The sequence below is a fragment of the Diuraphis noxia genome, unplaced genomic scaffold, assembly GCF_037042655.1.
Source record: "Diuraphis noxia isolate RWA-SAM2 unplaced genomic scaffold, SU_Dnox_SAM2 contig0004, whole genome shotgun sequence".
Classification (NCBI taxonomy): Eukaryota; Metazoa; Arthropoda; class Insecta; order Hemiptera; family Aphididae; genus Diuraphis; species Diuraphis noxia.
Window position 1 is genome coordinate 23,088,572 of NW_028301714.1, and position 21,280 is coordinate 23,109,851.

The 21,280-nt window shown below is 27.8% G+C and overlaps 2 protein-coding genes across 4 annotated transcripts; one reads left to right on the forward strand and one right to left on the reverse strand.

Moving 5' to 3' along the window:
* Positions 1–7,755, reverse strand: LOC107174061 (uncharacterized). Of its 3 annotated transcripts, XR_016191467.1 has the most exons (5): positions 7,418–7,744; positions 4,404–4,619; positions 3,968–4,078; positions 3,157–3,228; positions 2,669–3,039 (listed from the first exon to the last, which is right to left on the reverse strand). XR_016191467.1 is itself a non-coding variant. In XM_089226163.1 (4 exons), the coding sequence occupies exons 1-4, from the start codon at positions 7,427–7,429 to the stop codon at positions 229–231; spliced, it is 360 nt and encodes a 119-aa protein (XP_089082289.1). In that variant the 5' UTR covers positions 7,430–7,747; the 3' UTR covers positions 1–228. The 3 variants fall into 3 exon arrangements, 2 of the variants coding, with proteins under 2 accessions (XP_089082289.1, XP_089082288.1); XM_089226163.1 differs by lacking the exons at positions 2,669–3,039; positions 3,157–3,228 and adding an exon at positions 1–249 and having other exon boundaries at positions 7,418–7,747; XM_089226162.1 differs by lacking the exon at positions 3,157–3,228 and having other exon boundaries at positions 7,418–7,755.
* A 4,588-nt stretch (positions 7,756–12,343) lies between these two features.
* LOC107162145 (chromodomain protein polycomb) lies at positions 12,344–19,595 on the forward strand. Its single transcript, XM_015508927.2, has 6 exons — positions 12,344–13,081; positions 14,873–14,916; positions 14,984–15,049; positions 15,212–15,269; positions 15,341–15,515; positions 16,509–19,595. Exons 1-6 carry the CDS (start codon positions 13,028–13,030, stop codon positions 17,360–17,362), a joined length of 1,251 nt encoding a protein of 416 aa, XP_015364413.1. The 5' UTR covers positions 12,344–13,027; the 3' UTR covers positions 17,363–19,595.
* The last annotated feature ends 1,685 nt before the right edge of the window (positions 19,596–21,280 follow it).

A 21,280-nucleotide genomic window follows, 5' to 3' on the forward strand; every position in this document is an offset into this window, starting at 1 on the left:
CAGCTCAGTGCTCACGGTTATGGTCCAGTTCTCCATAAGTTAATATCCGTAGAAATCGCTTTCAATACTTTATATTTCTCCAAAAACCATTGATTCTCACTCTATTCCTTCTTTCATTCGTTGTATAGTATCAACACTCAGTAGATATACAGCAGTCATATAGGTATAATACTATCCTATTTTTTATACCTCTTCATTATATTAATTATTTAAGGAACGCGAAGTTTTTCATTCGTAACATGGAACTTGCTGAAAATTCATCATTTCATTTAGTTTGAATATCTGTTATTTAAATATTTTAACATTTAAACATTTAAACATTTATTTTTAATTTATCAACATTTTTTTTATGGGACAAGCTCATTAAATAAAACATATTAAGATAACCAAAAACAAAATTCTGAGGCTGACAATAATATTTTAGTTTAGATTAGGTAGGTGTTGAAATATTATAATACCTACATACCATAATATGTTTTACTTTTAAAAAATTCACAGGGCGAAAAAAATAAATCAACATCAAATTTGATGACATAACAAAAACCTTCTCGAGAAAAAACAATCAATAATTAATAATAAAATACATTTGAATTTTTAATCTAATAATTTTTCATATAAATACTGATCTTACCTAATAAATCAGAGCATTCAATAATGTTATTAAGAAGATCATAAATTAATAAGATATCAGTCAATGTCATATAAGTTAATATTCAACCGATTCATACCTTATTCAACTTTATCGTACTCATCTCTGTGTTTCATTATTCCATTAACAAAAAAATAATTTATTGCATACGAGGAACAAATTTGAACGGGTACAGGCTGCCAGCCTATATATTTCTAAGGATATTTTTTAATAAATTCATATGTGCCATTTGCTATTTGTAATTTATTTTTCTATTATCACCTACTACCTAATATATTAATACGTGATTGCCGGTAGGTTAAACTAACTTTGATTGTGCCAAAATTAATCACATACAGTATTAATATAATTATTATTACTTTATTTTTTCACATACTACTGTACATATCTGTTGCCTATTACAAACTAATAAGTTAATATCGGCATCCATCCTAACTAACCTATCGTAGAACGGTGTGAATAGATTTGCGTATAAATAGCTTAAAATTAAGTCTAAATATTTTTAAACACTCATTATGTTTACAAAATTATAACTTAAGCCAAAATGTAATTAAATTTGGTTTATAGGGTTATTATTTTATTTTTTTTTTGCAGTAGAGTACGCAGGATTTTAGTTAAGTTATTATAGTTTTACATGAGTAAATAATTTAAATAATAATAAAATATTTAAATAATTTGCTTAACAGTTTTGTATAATTAGTTATAACAAATTATAACTAATAATAAATTACCAATTTCATTTATATCTATCAAAAATTACCAACAATTTATAATGACTCTGTGTATTGAAATGGTGGTAAATAAGACTTTTTGTAAAATGAAACAATTTCTGGGGGATTAGAGACTTAGAGGCTAGAACCCTACCCCTGCGTACGCCACTGTTTTTTGAATTTTAACAAAATAACAAAAATTATTTAATCATGTGTGGACTTTATTTGTAATATTTTTAACATTAACATTTAATTTTAAAACTCTCATGCGATGTTTATGTGGGATTACATTACATTAACCTTTTTATCAATTCCAGTAAAAAAACTTATGCTGAATCTTGAAACCAATTTTTAAACTTCCTTACTTACAAATAAAAATTTAATAACACATACATTTTTAAAAAAAACTAAAAAAGGTAGAAAATGTTAAATATCTATTAACAGCACAAAGGGAGCAAACATACTTTGAAATTATATGATTTCAAGAGAATACCAGTTATTAATTTTTGAACTACTATAAAAAAACTGATGACTTAAAATTTGCTTGTATTTGTTCATAATCTATAAAATCATAATATTCAAATAAAAAAAAAAACATGATCTCTTTGAAACTAATAATAATAAATCATTTATTTTAAATGAATAACCACGCAAAATTTATGATTTCAAAAATTGAAAAATTTCTTTTAATTAAGTTATATAAAACTTAGACCTAATAAATATGGTTTGGCAAAATGACAATGATGAAAAATATGATTGTTAAAATTATTTATAAGGCAAAATGCAGAGTCGTCGTTTACATTATTTAATATAGATATTATACAGTTTTAAAATTTCAGGTATATTCTTTAAAAAATTGTGTAAAACATATAGGTTAGGCTAGGATATAACCTCTATAACGATGTGAAGTGAAAAAAATGCAAGTGTGATTGAATTAAATTTAAAACGTTTTTGTGTAATTTGATCTCGATCTTATCAATTAGAATCGTTGACTTAATGGTTATGTATAATGTACCTATATAGTATATATCATTGGTTTTGGCTGCATACTAATTGCGTCACGAAAAAAAGTCTAATCTCAATTGCTATTCGGGTTTTCATTCGTTATTATTAAATCCTAGCTGTAGCCCGATTAATATTTACCATTTTGATATGTGCCCTTTGGCTATCATAGTTCATAGGTATCTACTGTCGATAAATTATAATATTCGTTTAATAATAACAGTGGCTTATATGTAAATTACTATAATATTAGGTATGAGACTAAAATGGTATAAGATACCCTCGTATATAAGAAATACTCTTTAGATGATACCAGAACAAATATATATTAAGAAAAATTCAATATAACAATGGCAGGCTTAAATAGAATAATATAATATATAAAAATATATATTAAAGAATATACAAATTATAAAAAAATTTTAATAGTTTTTACCGTAACCATAATATATGTGTATGGCATAATTTGTGGAAAAAATACAATAATAAAAAAAAAATATATAACAAACATTTAAAAATAAAAAAGCTGTCAAGCATAAATAATCGCTTTTTGATGTACCCTCAGACCTCAGTCATTGAATAGAAAATAGATGTGTTAAATTTGAATTCAATAATAAACCATTGTATACGATGAAAATCGATTCTTAGCAATGCTGGTCTAACTGCATGTTTGGTAACCTGCAAGGTTAATAATATAAATATTTAAACTAATTTTTGTATTTTTTCCTTGATTAATTTGAAAAGTAGTGAAAGATTTCAATTTTGATCTTTCAAAAGTACCAAGTTGGTACTTACTAGATAAATTTGCCAATAGTAACCTGACTCAAAGTTGATGATTAGAGCATTTTTCTACCGAAAAAGTGTTTTCTACAGACACAAAAATAAAAATATACACTGATAGGTAGTTGAAAAATCAATACATTCTTGTCTCTTATAATCTAATAAATACGACAAACAGTTAAAAAAATTGTAGATATAAATAAAATGACATTTTTAACCTACCGGCAGTAATGATAAGGTGAGGAAAATTATGTTTTGAATTATATATGTAATACATATTTCCATATTATATATTCAATAATAATACGTAATTTTATATTATTTTTTAATTAGTAAATAGTAAGTAACCATAAAAAGCTTGGTCCATAATAATTGTATGTATTGTGTATACGCCAACAATTCTTAACTTTTTATAGCCACTACTGCGGCCTTTATACGTAATTACAAATAAAAATAATAATAATTGTTAATCAAAATAATAATTTTACTGTCGTTGTAGGCACTATTAGTAGGCATGCAACATAAGTAAACACTTACAATAATTACAAAATTTAAATAATTAGAATAAATTATATAGGTATTTGAAATCATATTGGGTGTATCCGCGTATATTGTAAACTAACAATGAATGATTGAACTTCATAATTCACAAATATACCATACAAATAATTGAGTAAAAGTAATATTATATACCTATAGTGTAATGTATCTAAGACACGAGTATTATGGTTTCAATAATTATAATATAAAACAAAAGTTAAGATTATTTTTTTAAAATTCATCATAATATATAATTGTTTAATTGTTTAATTTTTATTGTACTCACTGTAAAACCTATACCAACGGTAGCAGAAAAGTTGCCAGTCTGAAATTTTCCAGTGTCAAATTTGACCAAAAGTGATGTTTTCCCCACTCCACTGTCACCTAATAAAATAGTCTGAAATATGAATATTAATCAGTAAAGTTATTTTAACACAACTACACATCTATATTCATATCGTATGTTATAATATGCATGAATGATGTTTAAAAATAGTAATTACAACATATTTTCCAATTTAAATATCTAAATCCCAGTTATAATGTAACGCCGATGTTGATATATCTCCATATACACATTATTAAAAATTATTATTTTACAAAAAGGGATAAATAAATAAACAATTTTTGTTTTTCATAATTTAATTTATTTTAATATTTAGATATTGTTAAGGACTCCGCAACTAAAAAATAAATCTATTTAAAATAAATGTATTTTTAACCTTGTGTACAATTTTTAAGGATGGATCCGAAGGTTTACTTGTGGTACTTGGTAGTTTATAATCGCTGTACCCAGTCGTCGAAGGCGTTTTATCATAATTCGGGTCTGTAGTAGATAGATTTTTGGTGTTTTGGTTAACTTCAGCCTCTTCAATGCTTTCGAATACATCGTCACTTATATTGTCATGTAGTGACATTGCTAACACCGGTGTTTTTATCTGAAAATAATGTAATTTGTGAGTTATAAATTAAACTAAATATTGATAGAGATCAATCTGCAGCAAACATAAATATATAACGCCATAACGGTGTATACTGTATACTGATATTGATATTAAAAATTCTTTATTATATCAATAAGTTAGATGACCTGGTATGTCAGAAACACTTTAATTTAATAAAAAAAAAAAAAAAAAAGATATTGATATGTCTTATGTATATTTATATATATTTATATTTATCTGAATAAGATAAAAAACTTAAATTTAAAATGTATTAATATATTATAAATGTTGTCTCTAAAAAACTACAGTCAATATAATATTATATTATTATAATACATTTGCAATTTGTCAACTTATTTTATATCTGATTTCGTTAACAAATGTCATACAATTCGAATTACTGATCACTATCGAAAATGAAATACCTATAAGTTCCCAATCAATAAATACCAAATAATTTATTTATAATATTTAAAAAATATATACATATATAATTATGGACGAGTTAAATAATTCCAACTAAATTTACAAAAATGTACATATTATATTAGTGTATAATAATTTAATACGAAACGTTTATAAAAGACATAAACAACAAAGGTACCATATAGCGTTATACATTATACAATTATAAATAGCAATAATTAATATTAGTTGTGGGCTTGTGGCCTAGCATTTAAAACATGCTTATAATCTAAATGTAATAAATTATTATGATATTATTGATATAATATATTATTAGGTACCTATCTCATACAATTATACAAACATTACGTTTTAGACCTTTTTTATGACATTTTTTAATTCATATCAATAACGTAATTTGTTATTTTATCGTACTTATAAGTTATAATGATTTTGTAAATATTATACTTTCAATTACTTATATAATATTGCATATTATATACTCAAATCTCAAGAATTTAAGTTATAACTATTAAAATACGATTAATTCTGTAACTATAGATACTATACATAGGCGCAACTAGGAGGGTGCTTGGGGGTGCTGAAGCACCCCCAGATCAAAAATACCAAAAATGGAAAAATTATATGAAAAAGTTTTGTTTTACGTAAGGTTGTTTAAATATTGAAAGATATGTTGTTAATAAAATTACTTCTTCAGAAATAATGGAAATATATATATATATAATATATATATTCCAATATTCCACTAATAAAAAAAAAATAGTATTAGTGTAAAATAGTATATTATATATTATGTAAACATAGTATTATTACCTAACCTTTGAGATGATTGTGCCTCATGTAATTGACTGCTAAAAATGTAAATTGTATAATTATTTTGACATCAGTTATTAAAAAAAATATATATATTATTTATCTGTTTATACTAGGTCATTATTTGAATCACTTAAATAATAATATAGGTAATATACTTAATGTATTTATGAGGTAAATATTAGTGTGCTTATGTTTTTATAATGTATTTAAGATTGGTGATAATAATTATAAAATTGAAGTAGGTACTTGGGGTGTGGGGGCATAGCATCCCCAGTGTTTGGCCTCTAGTTGCGCCTATGATACTATATATTAATAATATTAAAAAGCGGGAAAGTGGATGTCACTCTGCTGTACAGTAGGTTACGCGTGGGTGACTGTAGAAATGGATGGAATTAAAATTCAATCCAATGATATTATATAATTGTTTACGAAACGATTCTGAACGGAGATGGTTTATCTGTTTAGATATATTATAGATTATTATTAATACTCGTTAAACTATTTGACTTTCGGGTTGACATTTTTTTTTTTTTTTTTTTAATAAAGGTAGACAAACTTATAAGGAATCTTGAATTAAATTTTCAAATCTTAGATTTAAAAAGAAAAAATTTTATGAATTTTCTATCCAAGATAATTTGAACATTTGCATAATTTTTACGTATTTAGTCAAAATTAGAAGTTTGAATGCTTATAAAAAAAAATTGTGACTATGTATTTATATAATTTTTCAACTTCTATTGTAAAAATATGTTAGGAGCCTTGTATTAAATTTTCAAGTTTTTCTATGTAACAAATACATTTTTATCGATGTTTATTTAAAAAAAACTAATAATTATCGAAAATTTCATATGCCTATAAATAGTTCAACTTAAGTCGAAATTTGTTTTTAATTGCATGGTGGATAAAATATACTTATTTAAACATTTGGTGAAAATTTCATGTATTTATGGTCATTTGTTTTATAGTTATATCAAAAATCAAAATCAATTTTGTCGAAAACTGATTGTGTGTAAAATTCCCGTTTTTTCCTTAATTTTTATTTTGTTTATCCCGATTATTTAGAAAAATATTATGAATTTCTTACTTTTGACCCCCTGTAAAAGCAACTAGATTCACTTTCTGATCTAACAAGGTATTGAAGTCGAAAATTAAAATATTATTACTGTCCCAAAACGTGATGGTAGACACACAAAAAAGAAAAAAACATATCAAAAAAAAAACACACACACATCATGATAAAATCAATACATTCTTCGCTCCGCTCAGAATCTAAAATATATAATAACGTCGTCGTCATTAAAACGAATACTGTATATACCGAAGGTATTAATACATATAGTATATACAATATACAGTCAACTGGCAAAGGTATATACAAATAATTACAAGTCAATTAGGTATAGCGATATTATCATTATCATGAGTGTATAATTTTTATTTACATAAATATATATATATAAATAGGTGTATAACATCTGGCTATGCATAATGGTATTTAAGCTTCGGCTTATATAGATTAAATAATGTATTGTATTATTATCATAACTTACTTTTTTCATCATTGAATGTGTATACGTAGTAGATAATTATCAAGCTTTTAAAGTCGAATTGAAATAATTGTTGTGTTTTAGTCGTCGTAAAGTAGGGTAAAAACATAATTGACGAAACATATTTTTCGGTTTGTAGCTGATGTTGTCTACAAAAACACTTGTTGTGTTATGAAGATTTTCAAAGAGAAAAAATAAAACTGGGGCGAAACAATCAATTTTGGGAGTTTCCCAAATACGGTAGCGCATGCTCTGTTACCTTTTGACCCTTTTATATAAACAACTACTGATATACTTATCATATCAGCGCTAAATAAACCTAGATTTATCATATTATACAAATCTAATTAATAGTTTTTATGTGATTTAATTGGTAAAATTTTTACACCGTTAATAATATATAATTAAATTATTATTACCATAATTAAAATAAATAAACTTGTGAAAAAATAACCTAACTTAAAAATGAACATATCGTCACTAAGTTAAATTACCTATATAATTTCATTTAAACTCAAATTTGAGATGTTTATACTTTAAATACTTATTGTTGTTCTTTTAGATTCTGAGCGGAGCAAGGAATGTATTGATTTTTCCATGATGTGTGTGTGTTTTTTTTATGTCTGTCATCACGTTTTGGGACAGTAAAAGTGCTTCGATTTTCGACTTCAGTACCTCGTTCGATCAGAAAATGAACCTGGTTGATACTTTAGGGGGTCAAAAGAAAAAAATAGAAAAGCTTGAAAATTTAATACAAGACTCCTAACATAATTTTACAATAGCATCATGCAGTTAAAAAATAAAATAAATTAATAGTCACAATTTTTTTTTATAAGCATTCAAAGTTTGAATTTTTACAACATACCTAGGTACGTAAAAATCACCAAAATTTGCTAATTATTTTAAGCTAGAAATTCATAAAAAATGTTCTTTTTAAATCTAAGATTTGAAAATTTTTAATAATCTATAATATATCCTAGACAGATAAACCGTACCCGTTCAGAATCGTTTTTCGTATACAATAATTATTATATCATTGGATTCAAATTTAATTCCATCCATTACAGTATAAACTTACCGTTAATAACTTACTGTACAGCAGAGTGACATCCACGACATACCTACCCAATTTTTTTTATTGATTATGTTACTAATATTACTATGTTATGTGAATTTCGCGAATTATTTTTAAGAAAATAACTAAAATAATAAAACAGAGAAAGTTTAGCTTTTCTTTTGTGGTGCATCTGTATTTGTGTGCATGCGATTATAATAATAAAATTGCATATTTATAGCGTAATTTTTATTTTTTTTCTCAGTCCCATATACATCATAGATAAAGCATATTGTTCAAGTAAAATCCTTTTATTTTTATGATTTTTTAGTAACTAATAAAGACAGCAGCAGATTTGCTAATATTTTTGTCTCGGGAAATTGCCACGTGACCGTTCTAAACAATATAGGTTATATTATAATTTATAATAATTTTTCATAAAAAACCCTTTAATTACTAGAAGTATTATTGTTATTAGTTATTTATAATTTAATATAATATACTTTTAACATTTGAGCATGTAACTTATTTTTATGATCACCCGGATTAACGACTAAATTCACTTTCCTTGAAGAAAAGATGCTGAAATTGTGCAATTTTAGTGCCTTAAAAGCGATGACAATCACAAAATTTATTTTTAACACACCATTATAAAATAAATCTGTTCATCACTTTGCCCAGAATATAAAATATCAAAACAAATTTTATAAAAATATTGACGGTTTAAAATAAAATTAAGTAACTATTGTGCGTACTACTTATATGTACTATACTTACTATACTACGCTGCCAAAGTAACATCCAAAATCGTGATACGAGTATACGACAGCAAATGTCATAGACCAGATCAATATTATTAAACAATTTATAATATCCAAGTTTTAATATGAGGAACTTTCCCGGTATCCTACTGGGGCAATCCACCACTGATTATCAACAAATAGATATAAAAATTATAGAGGATAATAGTTTTGAGTGTTTGAGATATGGATCTTATATTGTATTATTATTTGACTTTAGAAAAAAAATTAATGGGTTATAAATTTCTTTGGGACAATATTTAGACAAATCGATATGCCTAGTGCCTACCTTCAACAATATTATTCTCTATAATCTTTATATTAGATAAATATATTTTAAGAAAATATCAAAACTGATTTTGCGTGTATGCATTTTGTTTATATGTTGTGCGTGGGCCTGAGAGAGAAAACAAACAGCGTTCTCGACATTCTCTTAAGGAAAATAAATATTATAATGCATATTATTTATACATTATACGTTTGTACGTGCATGGTATAAAATTAAACACCAAGTACAATCCTGATTATGATGGTTGATAAGATATTAATAAAAACCATTGATCATTTTTCATTATCGTTTCTTATTTCTTACATATATACACGTAAAATGGGTAAGGCGGTCTTTTAAAAATTTGCAACGTGGTCAATTGGTTTTCAAAATAAAAATTCAGACTCAGCATATTCTACATAATATATTGCTGACCTGACGCGTGCAGTACCTAATAATATAGGAATATTATATGTTTGTATTGATTAAAGAAATATTAGAGAGGCTGTTTAAGTATGATAGATGAGTTATTGGGAGCTGGGAGCTTGGTATGTAGTGTAAAAAAAGTTTTTATAAAAACACCAATTATATACCTAATATGTAAATATATAATATTGTGCATTTAATAGTTGCTCTGCGGATAATTTGGTCTGTACTCGGTACCTAAAATACAACGTGATATTATGTTGTGTTATTGTTATCGCCCCCTACGGCCTACATTTCACATCTTCAGTCTTAAGAAGACCATTTAATTAATGTTCTCGTATGGTGTTATTATTTTATACGGACGTCCTGCTGACCGCCGCAGCCGCCGCCACCGTTGCATCGGTTGGTAGCGGAATTTCATTGGGTGTCCATCCGGCCGTCGCGACAACTGCAGTTGATTAGACACCGGGCGGCATTGGGCAGAGCGGCAGATGTTCCGGCACGTGAACAGCTTGCATTTTGTCTGCCGCGCCGGTACGGCTGCTTTCGACCAGGACGATGTTCACACCAGCCGCGGCGTCGAAGGAACCATAAAAATATATATTATAATATTTTTTTAAACCGCGGTTGACCGGTCCCAATAATTCAATATCACCACGCGCGCAATAATATTTTTTATATGTATATCGACATATTATTATGACATTTATCGTTTCGAATGATGTATGCAAATTATTATGATATTTTTATCAATTTGATATTATTTTTGAAGTATAATATTATTAATATTATGATGTATAACGGCAGAGCTCGATCATCAGATATCCCGCAAAACAGTCGTTAAAATTAAATCCTGTTTTGTTCGCAAGTTTGATATGCCAAAAACTGTCGGTGGATGGTTGGATGGGTAAGAGGGGAGCCGCTGAATACAATGGCAAAACGTCTTATTATTGTCGCACCCATAATTGTATATATTATATAATATCATAATATTATATAATATATATAATATATATATATATATATATATATATATATATATTATGGGTAGGTACCACCTATACAGCTGCAGTGCTTAGAACGTGCCCTTCGAGACGGATTGCTAACGATGACGACAGTGGTGGTGGTACCAAAATTATTAAACTACAAGAAGGACGATGATAACTCATACACGCGTGCGCTCCGAGCGTTTCATCTGTCCTTTTCAACCCCTACCGAATAACGACCCTTCACCGCCGGCGCCCGTCTTAACTAACCGGAGGGAAGAAGGTTTATAATATTATTATTATGCGTGCCTACGTGCATTGTATTATTGTATTGTATATTTGTATGAGTACTGAAAAACTAAGACACATCTGCAGCTGCCTTATCGTTACAGACTTGTTGTACACCAAGAGGCTTGCTGCAGCGACGACCCACTGCAACTACCAACAGTAGTCTCGGCAAAGCACTATAATAGTCAAGCCATTGTGCCTACTGCATTAATATTATAATTAAAATTATTAAATATAAATTATGACTTATAGTTTATACGTATGTGGTTAGGTATAGTTAGGATCTATATTAGGGGAGGGCCAATAAACCAAACCATACAAAAATTGTACCCCCCTTGGTCGTCTCGTAATTAACAATAGTTATTAAAATAAAATTTGAACAATAAAGTTATTTTTTATTTCTATAGACTATAGTAAACATATTTGATATTTTAAATGATTGTACACACTAATCTTATCGACTTTAAGTACATTTTATTTCTCCTCAAAAAACTTTCAAGAAAGAGAACTAATGATATGAAATATTGTCGATCGTTTCATGATTATATCTATTCTCGTATTTTTGGAAAAACTGGAATATTACAACATTTATAAGCATTTCCATTCAAAATATGAATAAACTTACTATATTATATTAACCTATATTTATATAATTTATATATTATACAATTATTGATTATTATTGATTGTATTTATTGAACCCATCATTACAAGACAAAGTATTTTTTTGCAAGGACTGAAGGACTTGGATTAAAGTTCAGGTGGGGGCTTATCCCCCCCCCCCCCCCATAGTTACGCCGTAGTCGGGTCTCAGCTCTGCAGCAGCAATAAAATAATATTAGGTAGGTAATATCATATTATGAAAGTGGGCTGCTGACGCCGCGACGGGCTTGTTGCGAAAACCAGTTTGTGTCGGATTCGCGCAAATATCCGTTGTGATCTTGGCACTGTACGTCCACCCGTCCACCCATCATCTAACCGGCCAGCCATAGAAACGTACTCGGCGACATAGAAAACAGATTAAAGACAGTACCGCCCAAAACGGTCGTCGACGACGTCAGTCGTAACACAAAACAATAATCTATTCGATCGTAGTCGACGTGTACCTTTAATCGAAAAACGAATGTTCCAACGACGGAGCATCGATGTAAAATATATTATAATATCGCGTGAATCGTCACCCGCGCAGTGTATAAACCAATCGCAGGTTATAATATTATAATACGACAACTACAACACTGTCTGCTATCGTAGTATCGTTGCCGAGTGTGTTAAAAAACATATTTTTTATTTTCTTTCCGGTTTCGAAACGTGGTGGTCGCGCCACACACCGGATACGGTTGGTCACACCGCATTTTACGTTGTGATTCGCGTGCGTGTGCGTACGACGTAAATATTTGTTGTGTTTACATGTTATTACTTATTATTTTTCGTGTCGAAACCGAATAATTGCTATGGACCGTTCGCCGTGTACGGTAATTCGCCGTCCGTGAATATCGTTTAATTGTTATTTATTTAATCTTATAGGTGTAGTACACATGTAGAATTATTTTTTTTATTTTGAAATTTCGTTATTGTTTTTATGATTATTACTGAACTTAACTTTGCCACTGTTGTTGACCGTTGCCGACAGTCACCAAGAGGAGGACGTCCGTCAACGTCGCCGTCATCACCGTTGCCGCCTTCGCCGTTCACCGTTCGCCGTGTCCGTCGTCGTTGTCGCTCGTGTCCGTTGATCTACTTAATTTTCGCCGTTTCCGGGTAACGCAGTGTGCACAATAATCTTCACAAATGGGGGACCGGGTGTACGCGGCCGAAAAGCTCATGAAGAAGCGTGTCAGAAAGGTGAGTCTTACCTCGACCTCCTCCTACGGGGGAGATTCGTCTCGTCCTCGCTGCCTACATTGCATTATCTTTTGATAACGACTTGCGCGCCTTTTTTTTCCTGGTTTACATCTTTTAATACTTCTGTGCTAGACAAGGTCGATCGCCCTGGCCATGATCCTCCAATCACTCGTTTCTAATAAACTTTTGGTAACCCCATTTGTGTCATCAAGTCGTGTTAGTACACTCAGTACCGTTGTTAACCAGTTCTTGGTATACCTATTAATTTTTACATGGCTCGGCCGTCGTCTGTTGACGACCTGTCTAGGAATGCGTTGATGTAAATGTTAACTGGGTCGATTCTAAAATTGCTGCTAGTTTTCGTGCCTATAGACTTAAATGGTACTTCCGTAATGTTTTTATTTTAGTAGGTAGTTGTGTAATTGTGTTAAATACACCAACATTTATTTCTTTCATCTTGACATTACATATATTTTATATATAGATAAAGCAGGAATAACATAGATAGTAGATACCTAGCTAATCTTATTAATTTAGAAAGTAAATTCTGATAAAATGGGCAGTGAATATTTATCCAATTTTGAATTTAATATTTTTAACTAAAATTCTGAAAATCTTAAAAATCATTTAGCTATATACCTATTTTAAGTATTTATCTTCCAAAATTATGACCCAACATCTAGCAGTCTAAATTACATTACCTATATTTAAACCAAATACTTTATTGATTTTCAATCAGTTATGGTAGTTTGATTCTCAGTTTGAAATTCTCAGTCATGCAGCCAGGTAGGGTGGGCATGTCTTAATTATTCTAAACTGCTGCAAAGCTTGTTAAATGTTAACACTATCTTATGTCAATTTCTAAAGAACCCTAATTAGTTAATTGTGCCTCTACTGATAGACTATAAGTATTTACATTTCTATGCCCTACATAATTTTTGTGTGGGAACATAAGAATATAAAATTTCAAATAAATGGAGGGAAAATGCCAGTAAGAATCTACTCGCTATTTTAAATTCTAATTATTATTGTCTTCTTAAAATTTATCTGTTATAAATCTTTGAAATATATCATATCGACTTATTACCTAGATATTTAGTATATACTATGATTTTTATCATGAGCTTAATATGTATAGTTAATACTTATTTTAAAAATGGTTCATTGTTTTTGATAAGATAACATGTGTTTATAATTGTTTATCTTTATTATAATTTTTTTTATTTATATAATCTAGACAGAATTTCTTAACCCATGGGAGGAGGGGTAAAGTACCCAAACACCTTGGAAGTCTCCTGGAAAAAAATTTAAATTTGTTTTCTTATTAAAATAGCTCATTATTCGTGAAATAATAAACATCGTGAATGGTTTTTTTTATGACAAAAGTGTATGATAATATATTCTCAAATATATCATTATATGTACACTAGAAATTATGGAAAGTTGACATTTGTAGATCCATAAAGTAGTGGTTAGAACTGAGAGGTCAAGAAGGAATATGTAAACAAAAATAGTTTGTTCTATATTGTTAACTATACATCCTGAGTAAGAACATTTTTTTAAATTATTGATAAAATAATTTATATATAGTTGACAGTTGCCGTACATTTGTATGTTCGCTAAAAATAAATTGTAATTGTAAGCTTTAAATATTACTTTAATATTTACTATCAAATTTGTATATTTGAGATTAAAACAAATTAAATGTATTATAAGTGCCTACCTAATTGAAACTGTGTCATTATTATTATTATTTATGCCATGTGTATTAATAATTCTATATATTTTTAGGGCAGAGTGGAATATCATGTAAAATGGAAAGGATGGGGACCTAAGTATGTTTAATTATTATAAAATTATTTAATTTTAATAGGTACTAACATCCATTTTAAATATATTTAGACACAATACTTGGGAACCTGAAGAAAACATTATTGACACCAGGCTTATTGATATTTTTGAGCAAAGGTATTTATTTATTTATTTTAATATTTATGTATGAGCTTAATTATATGAAAATACTTTAGATACATTAGCTTTAGTAGCTTTAGTTATCCTTGTGACTTGCATTAAGCTTTTCATCTACCTATTACCTATTTAATATATAACATATATATTATATTTTTTTAGTCAAATCCGTACAGATAATAATTCTCATAAACGAGGTCCTAAAAGAAAAACACAAAGTGTAAGTTATCTAGTTATTAAGTAATCTAAATTAGGATTTTTGTTTTAATGTATATACTTGGCAAATTCCAGGCACACATTGAAACACCAACTACTGAACCTACCCGAAGTGACTATGAAGATGAAATTGCCGATGGTGATGTACCAGATTATAACAGCCAGGATGAAGCTGAAGTGCTTCCCGAGTCTACTAATGGTGCACCTTTGTTACCCAGACATGACGATGAGACAGAAGAAGATAAAACAAGTAATTTTTTAATTTCCTTTTATCATGCTTATAAAAATATGTATGTGTTATTGGAAATATTGAAATTTAGGAAACGATAACAGTTTCAAAGAAATTATGAAAATTCTTTAAAACGGAAGGAAATAATATTACCTAGTTTATGTTATAATTTCCTAATGATATCAAGCAAAGATGCCATACACATTGCCATAACATTTTTTAGATATTTTAACTTAAACTGTCTACCAATTTAAATATTACTTTTATCAAACATAATTATTAATTAACCTACTATTACCCTTATAAATTAACAATCATCTTGTTTTTTAGCATTTTTTTCATTTTGATTTACATTATTAAGTATTTTTAAATTTTCAAGTCTTTCATTTTTGTATTCACATTTCAAACTTCTTTGACATTTAGAATGGCAAATATGATGGAGATGCGATAGCTGTTTAACCATTTTATCGAAATTAGTAATTTTCCTACCCAATATTTTAAGAATGTGGATATTAATAATCATCACCAAACTTGATGGGTAACTATTATGGTTTTCAACATGTTGCCATTACTAGTTAGTTAGTTATATTTCTAATAGTAACAAGTTGGTCCCTTATGTCCTGCAATATTAAATTGCCAATGCTCTTTTGTAAGACAGCGTTGCGTGATAAACTATGAAAATTATGACAATTCCTAAGCAATAACATCATTTTTTCTGCTATAAAGAATTGTCAAAATGTCCAGTAACATAAATATTAATAGAATTGATAACACTGATTCAGAGTGTAGTTCGTAATTAATGAATTGTTATAAAAAGGTACAAAACTTAAAATATTTTTTCCTGAAATCTATTTTGTCTTTTGTTTACTGTATGGGAAACTATTAAAAATGTTTCGGATATTCTCAAATAAAATACCAAAACTTTAACTAAATAAGATAATAATATATAATAAAATTGTAAATTGTTAATTGTTTGTTCAAAAATAGATTTTCTATTATTATTTTTTTTTACAGTTGATGATGATTCATTGGCAGAAATGCCTAAGTTAAATGCTGCTGTAAAGGTTGAATTGAAAGATGAAAAAATAAGTGAAGAAAAAAAGATACCAGTCATAGAAGTCAATGATACACGAGAAGAAGAAAAGTTAAGTCCAGTGGTGAAACCGGCACCTTCACTTTCAGTTCCATCTTCACAGAAGCAGTCTTCCAAATCACCTCCACCTTTACTTAAACCTCATAAAGTTAAACGGAAAGCTGAGGTTTTGTCTAAAGAATCTGGTAAAGTTGGTGTTACTATAACTACCAGTCCTCCTGTGACCGACTCTAAAGTGCCCAAATTACAATCACCTTCCAATATTCAAAACATCAATAGCTTGCCACCAGTAGTACCTATTCAAGATGGTGGAAGAACCCCTAAAAGAAAAACATCAGAACATGCGGTTCCTGCAGTTTTGTCAAATCAAATTTCTCCAGCTCCAGAAAATCAACATATAACACTGACGGCTATACTTCAAAGTACTCCAGCTAGTGTAAAGTCAAGAGACACTTTAGCTGCTGCAGCGCCCATCAGTTCCCGAACATCCGGTGAACCAGCTAGGCCACAGGAAGATGCTGCAACTGCTGTAACTCAAGGGGCTGGAGGTCAACATCAGGTGCTGGATACAGCATCTGTTGCTGAAACTCCTACCCAGCGTTTACAGTACAAAACGATACTGGCAAACCCTGGACCAGAATATTGGCTTGCGCGCAATCCTGTTGTAGATAATGTTTTTATTACTGATGTGACAGTTAATTTAAACACTGTAACAATAAGGGAATGTAAAACAGAAAAAGGATTCTTTAAGTCTAGTGTTGAAACAAGAATTTAATGAATTTATGTTGAGATTTTATTTAAATAATAATCCTATGGTGTTAGATATAATATGGTAGGAGCAATATTTTTCTTTATGGTTAGTAAATAGATAGTTATAACAGTTATTAGTAAAATATAAATATATTTTTAAAACTATCAATATATATAAATATATATATATACACATACATACAGGGTGATCGATGAAGCTGTGTTTCAAGCACTGATAATGTATACATTTTGAAACAATGAGCAGTTATTTGTTTGGATGGTTTTTAAGCTGTGTTATAATTTCATAATATGATTTATCTATAATTTTGTAATTTAAGTGACATTCAAATTTTTTGTATTTTGCTCACTCAATGGTCCAACATGAAGTTTATTACAAATGTTTTGTCATTAAGCATTTTTATACTTCTGAAATTAAATATTTTTTGTCATTAATTATTATTGACAGAATTTATAGGTCTTCCATTTGGACAACAGAATCTATTTCAGTGATTTATACAAGCCTATACATCACCCTGTATAGTAAATATAGAAAATTCTTCAAATTAGTTTTTGTGAGCTGCAAAGCTAAACAGATTTAAATTTCAAGTTTTTTCCCTAATAGTTTTAATGTCTTTCAATCAGATCTTGATTACAATATTTTTAACATGATAATGTGAAAGTTTATTTTTTATTTAAATGAGCAATTAAGGTCCGATTTATGTGCTTAAAAATAAGTACAAAAAAATACCTAAAATTCTTCCCTAATGTATTGTAAGAGTCAATTTGAAATATAACAGTATTTATAGATTATCTAATAATAATTAATAGTATATCGTATCACTTGATTTTATAATAATGGGTGACAAGATATTTTAATATTGCGCATGTCGTATGTCATATTTTTTAAGTTTTAATTTTATTATTGTGTATTAACTCAACATATTATTATGTGTAATTGATTTCCTCCATTAGTGAGTTTACAGAAACAACTTAATCGTACCCAAATGATCTCTAGTTTATCATACATTTTTTTTTATATACAAACTATAATATACATGCTTATAGCAAAATTAATAAATTATTTATTCCAAGCTTAATTTAAAGTGTATACAGTTATAAAAATTGTTGAAAATCCAAGTTAAATAAATATTATAGTCTAAATTGTTCTTCTAAAATGGTATAGGGGAATCAAATTAATTTCCAATAACTCGAAATCTAATAATAAAAACTAGGAACAAATAAAACTTATAAATCAATAAAAAAAAAAAAAAAAAAAATTAAAAAATTAAAAAATCTATAAAAACGAATTTCTTGTATATTATATTTTCTTCTAGTTTAATACTATTTATGATTATTTTTAAGTGTTATTTGTTGTTTAAACTATGTTTCTCTTCATTACTTTTCCTCTTTACACTTATTAATTTATTATTTTACCTAACATTTTTTTAACATTATTATTTGTATTATTATCATAAAGAATAATTATGATGCACATTAATTTCACTATAATTTTTAGCACCCGATATTCAAACATTTTTTATTTTGTTTAAGGATTGTGCCGTACTATTACCACAGATTTTATAGAACTTTATTTAATCTGTGCTTTTATTTTGTTAATTTTTTTTTATTGTTTCATGGGAGAAACGGTACACTTTCTTAACAAATTAATAGTAAACAAGTTCTAACATACAAAGTTAATTTATAATTATTGTGTTTATTTGATTATTTTAGTTAAGTTTTAAATAACAATTTATGTAACTATCACTGGTTAATTTACGTAGGTATTATTAAAAATTAAATATAATATGCTTCGTTTCGTTTAAGTTTTCACATGGAAGAAAATGTTGTGTCCAATATAATATTACACAATATTGTATCCAACTTAATGATCTTATGTAAGACACACAGTGGTTTATTTTAAACCTTAATTTTTATTTATTCAATTTCTTAAGTATTGTCGACTGTATACGAAATTCCCAAAAAAAACCAAAACAAATGCGTTATAATGCTGTTCTCTATTTTTTACTCATCTCTCTAGTCATTGCCGGTCTTTTCTGAATGAAATGAATGTATTGTTTTTTTTTCTATGAAAATGTAACTTTTTATTGTTATTAATTATTGTGAATTTTGATGCAAAAGTATTAATTACAGGACACAATATTATAAGTGGCATATTTTTGTGTTGCAATATTTACATTGTAGGAGTTTTACTATAGTTATATATTGTGCCTTTGTAATAAATGTCAATGTTTAAATAATTGTTGTTTTTATTTTTATCAACTTTAGTCATTTTGAATTTTAGTGTTGTTATTTTTTTGGATTTAAGTGGGGCTGTTTTCATTTATTTAAATGAATTTACACCATTTGAATTTTTTTGATTATAAATTATATTTATATACATGAAATGTAACAGATATATTTAGAGTAGTATACTAGTATGATAACATTATTAATTACAAACAAAAAATTATGTGGTCTTGGTAGGAGTAATTAATTGTTATTAGCTTTGGAATTCACTTTTTACTTACTATTAATGGGCTTTTCTCAAAATGTGTTTTATATATTGGTAGATAAAAAGGGCTATATGACATAAGCGCCAATAAACGTCAAAATTGCCAAAGATATAAAATATAAATTTGTATTATAAATGACCATATAATGGCTGATTTTAAATTATACTTTATATATTTAAAATTGTTAAAGATCAATATTAAGAAAAATGATAATCGTAATGATAAAATAATAAGTAGGTATAGACTGTATAGTAGTAATCTAGTTTCTCGAACAATTCCGGAGAATGCTGTTAATACCCCACAACATTTGAAAAGAATTATTGGTGTCGTGGTTAACTTAAAAATGATTAAAAAAAAAAACAAAAACAAATTAATAGGGTTTTCACTGGATGGCTTCTTCCCTCTCATATGGTTGCATGGTTAAATTCTCCCTTACCCAGCTATTGTTATTGTGCCCAAGAGCACAGATTGTATGTTTCTCTTTTAAAATAATTAGTTTTTATTTTGATTTCAAACTCTATCAATATAAATGTTTGACCATCAATCTTTGATCAGCACATAATACATATTATAATATATTTTACATTTATACCAATATATACGTATGTAAGTGCTTTCATGGGGGATTTTATAGTTTTCTGTAAGTATTAGGTACTTTATTATAATTTATAATTTAATAATAATGTGTGTTAACAACCTAAGGTTTTTTCCTAATTAGATACCTTACAAAAATAAAATAAATAAATTTGTTAACCGGCTGATGGTTACAGTCAACTTGCGTCTTGCTCTATTTAACATTGACTCTAGATAAGTTTTATAACATAATTTGTTTGGAAATGTCTCTTGCAGGTTTTATTATAAGGACTGCACATATAAAATACATGTTACAGAAGGCTTCATCTTACATTCACCACACTGAAAACTATGGAAAAAACTTTTTACAATGTGCACCCTTCTGCCTTCGAAATAAAAGTTTACCTACACCTAATAATGTCAATATCTATTTTTAATACGTTCAATGACAATGACGACACGCGTAGTCGTCACTCGTCAGACGGTGCCAGGCGCAACTATAACCGATGATTTTTTTGTGATAAAATAATGTATGCATAAATGCAATGTTATATTTATTTTAAATAATTTCGGCCTACTGAATTTAATATTTTAAAATGTACAATTTGTGTCCTACTGCCTCATATAATAAGTCTGGTTTCGTGATTTAGTAATAAATCATTATTTATTATTGAATTCAACTTCATTTTTTTATTCAATAGGTACTATAAACATATATTTTATATTTTCTCTTACACCTATTATTTATTAATATTATTATGAAATACCTACTTAAACTAATTGTGTGGTAATTGTTTTTATTAATTATTAATTATTCATTCATAAATAATAGGAGTTAGCAGCTGTCAGGACGTCGT

Bases quoted from the DNA above. Each gene is read 5' to 3' on its own strand.
- LOC107174061 (XM_089226162.1), bottom strand. The intron at 4,079-4,403 runs GTTAAAAATACA...TTCATATTTCAG, and splicing joins CCTTAAAAATTGTACACAAG to ACTATTTTATTAGGTGACAG. The intron at 3,040-3,967 runs GTGAGTACAATA...TTAACCTTGCAG, and splicing joins CCGTTGGTATAGGTTTTACA to GTTACCAAACATGCAGTTAG.
- LOC107162145 (XM_015508927.2), top strand. From the start codon at position 13,028: ATGGGGGACCGGGTGTACGCGGCCGAAAAGCTCATGAAGAAGCGTGTC. The intron at 15,050-15,211 runs GTATTTATTTAT...ATATTTTTTTAG, and splicing joins ATTGATATTTTTGAGCAAAG to TCAAATCCGTACAGATAATA. The intron at 15,516-16,508 runs GTAATTTTTTAA...TTTTTTTTACAG, and splicing joins GACAGAAGAAGATAAAACAA to TTGATGATGATTCATTGGCA.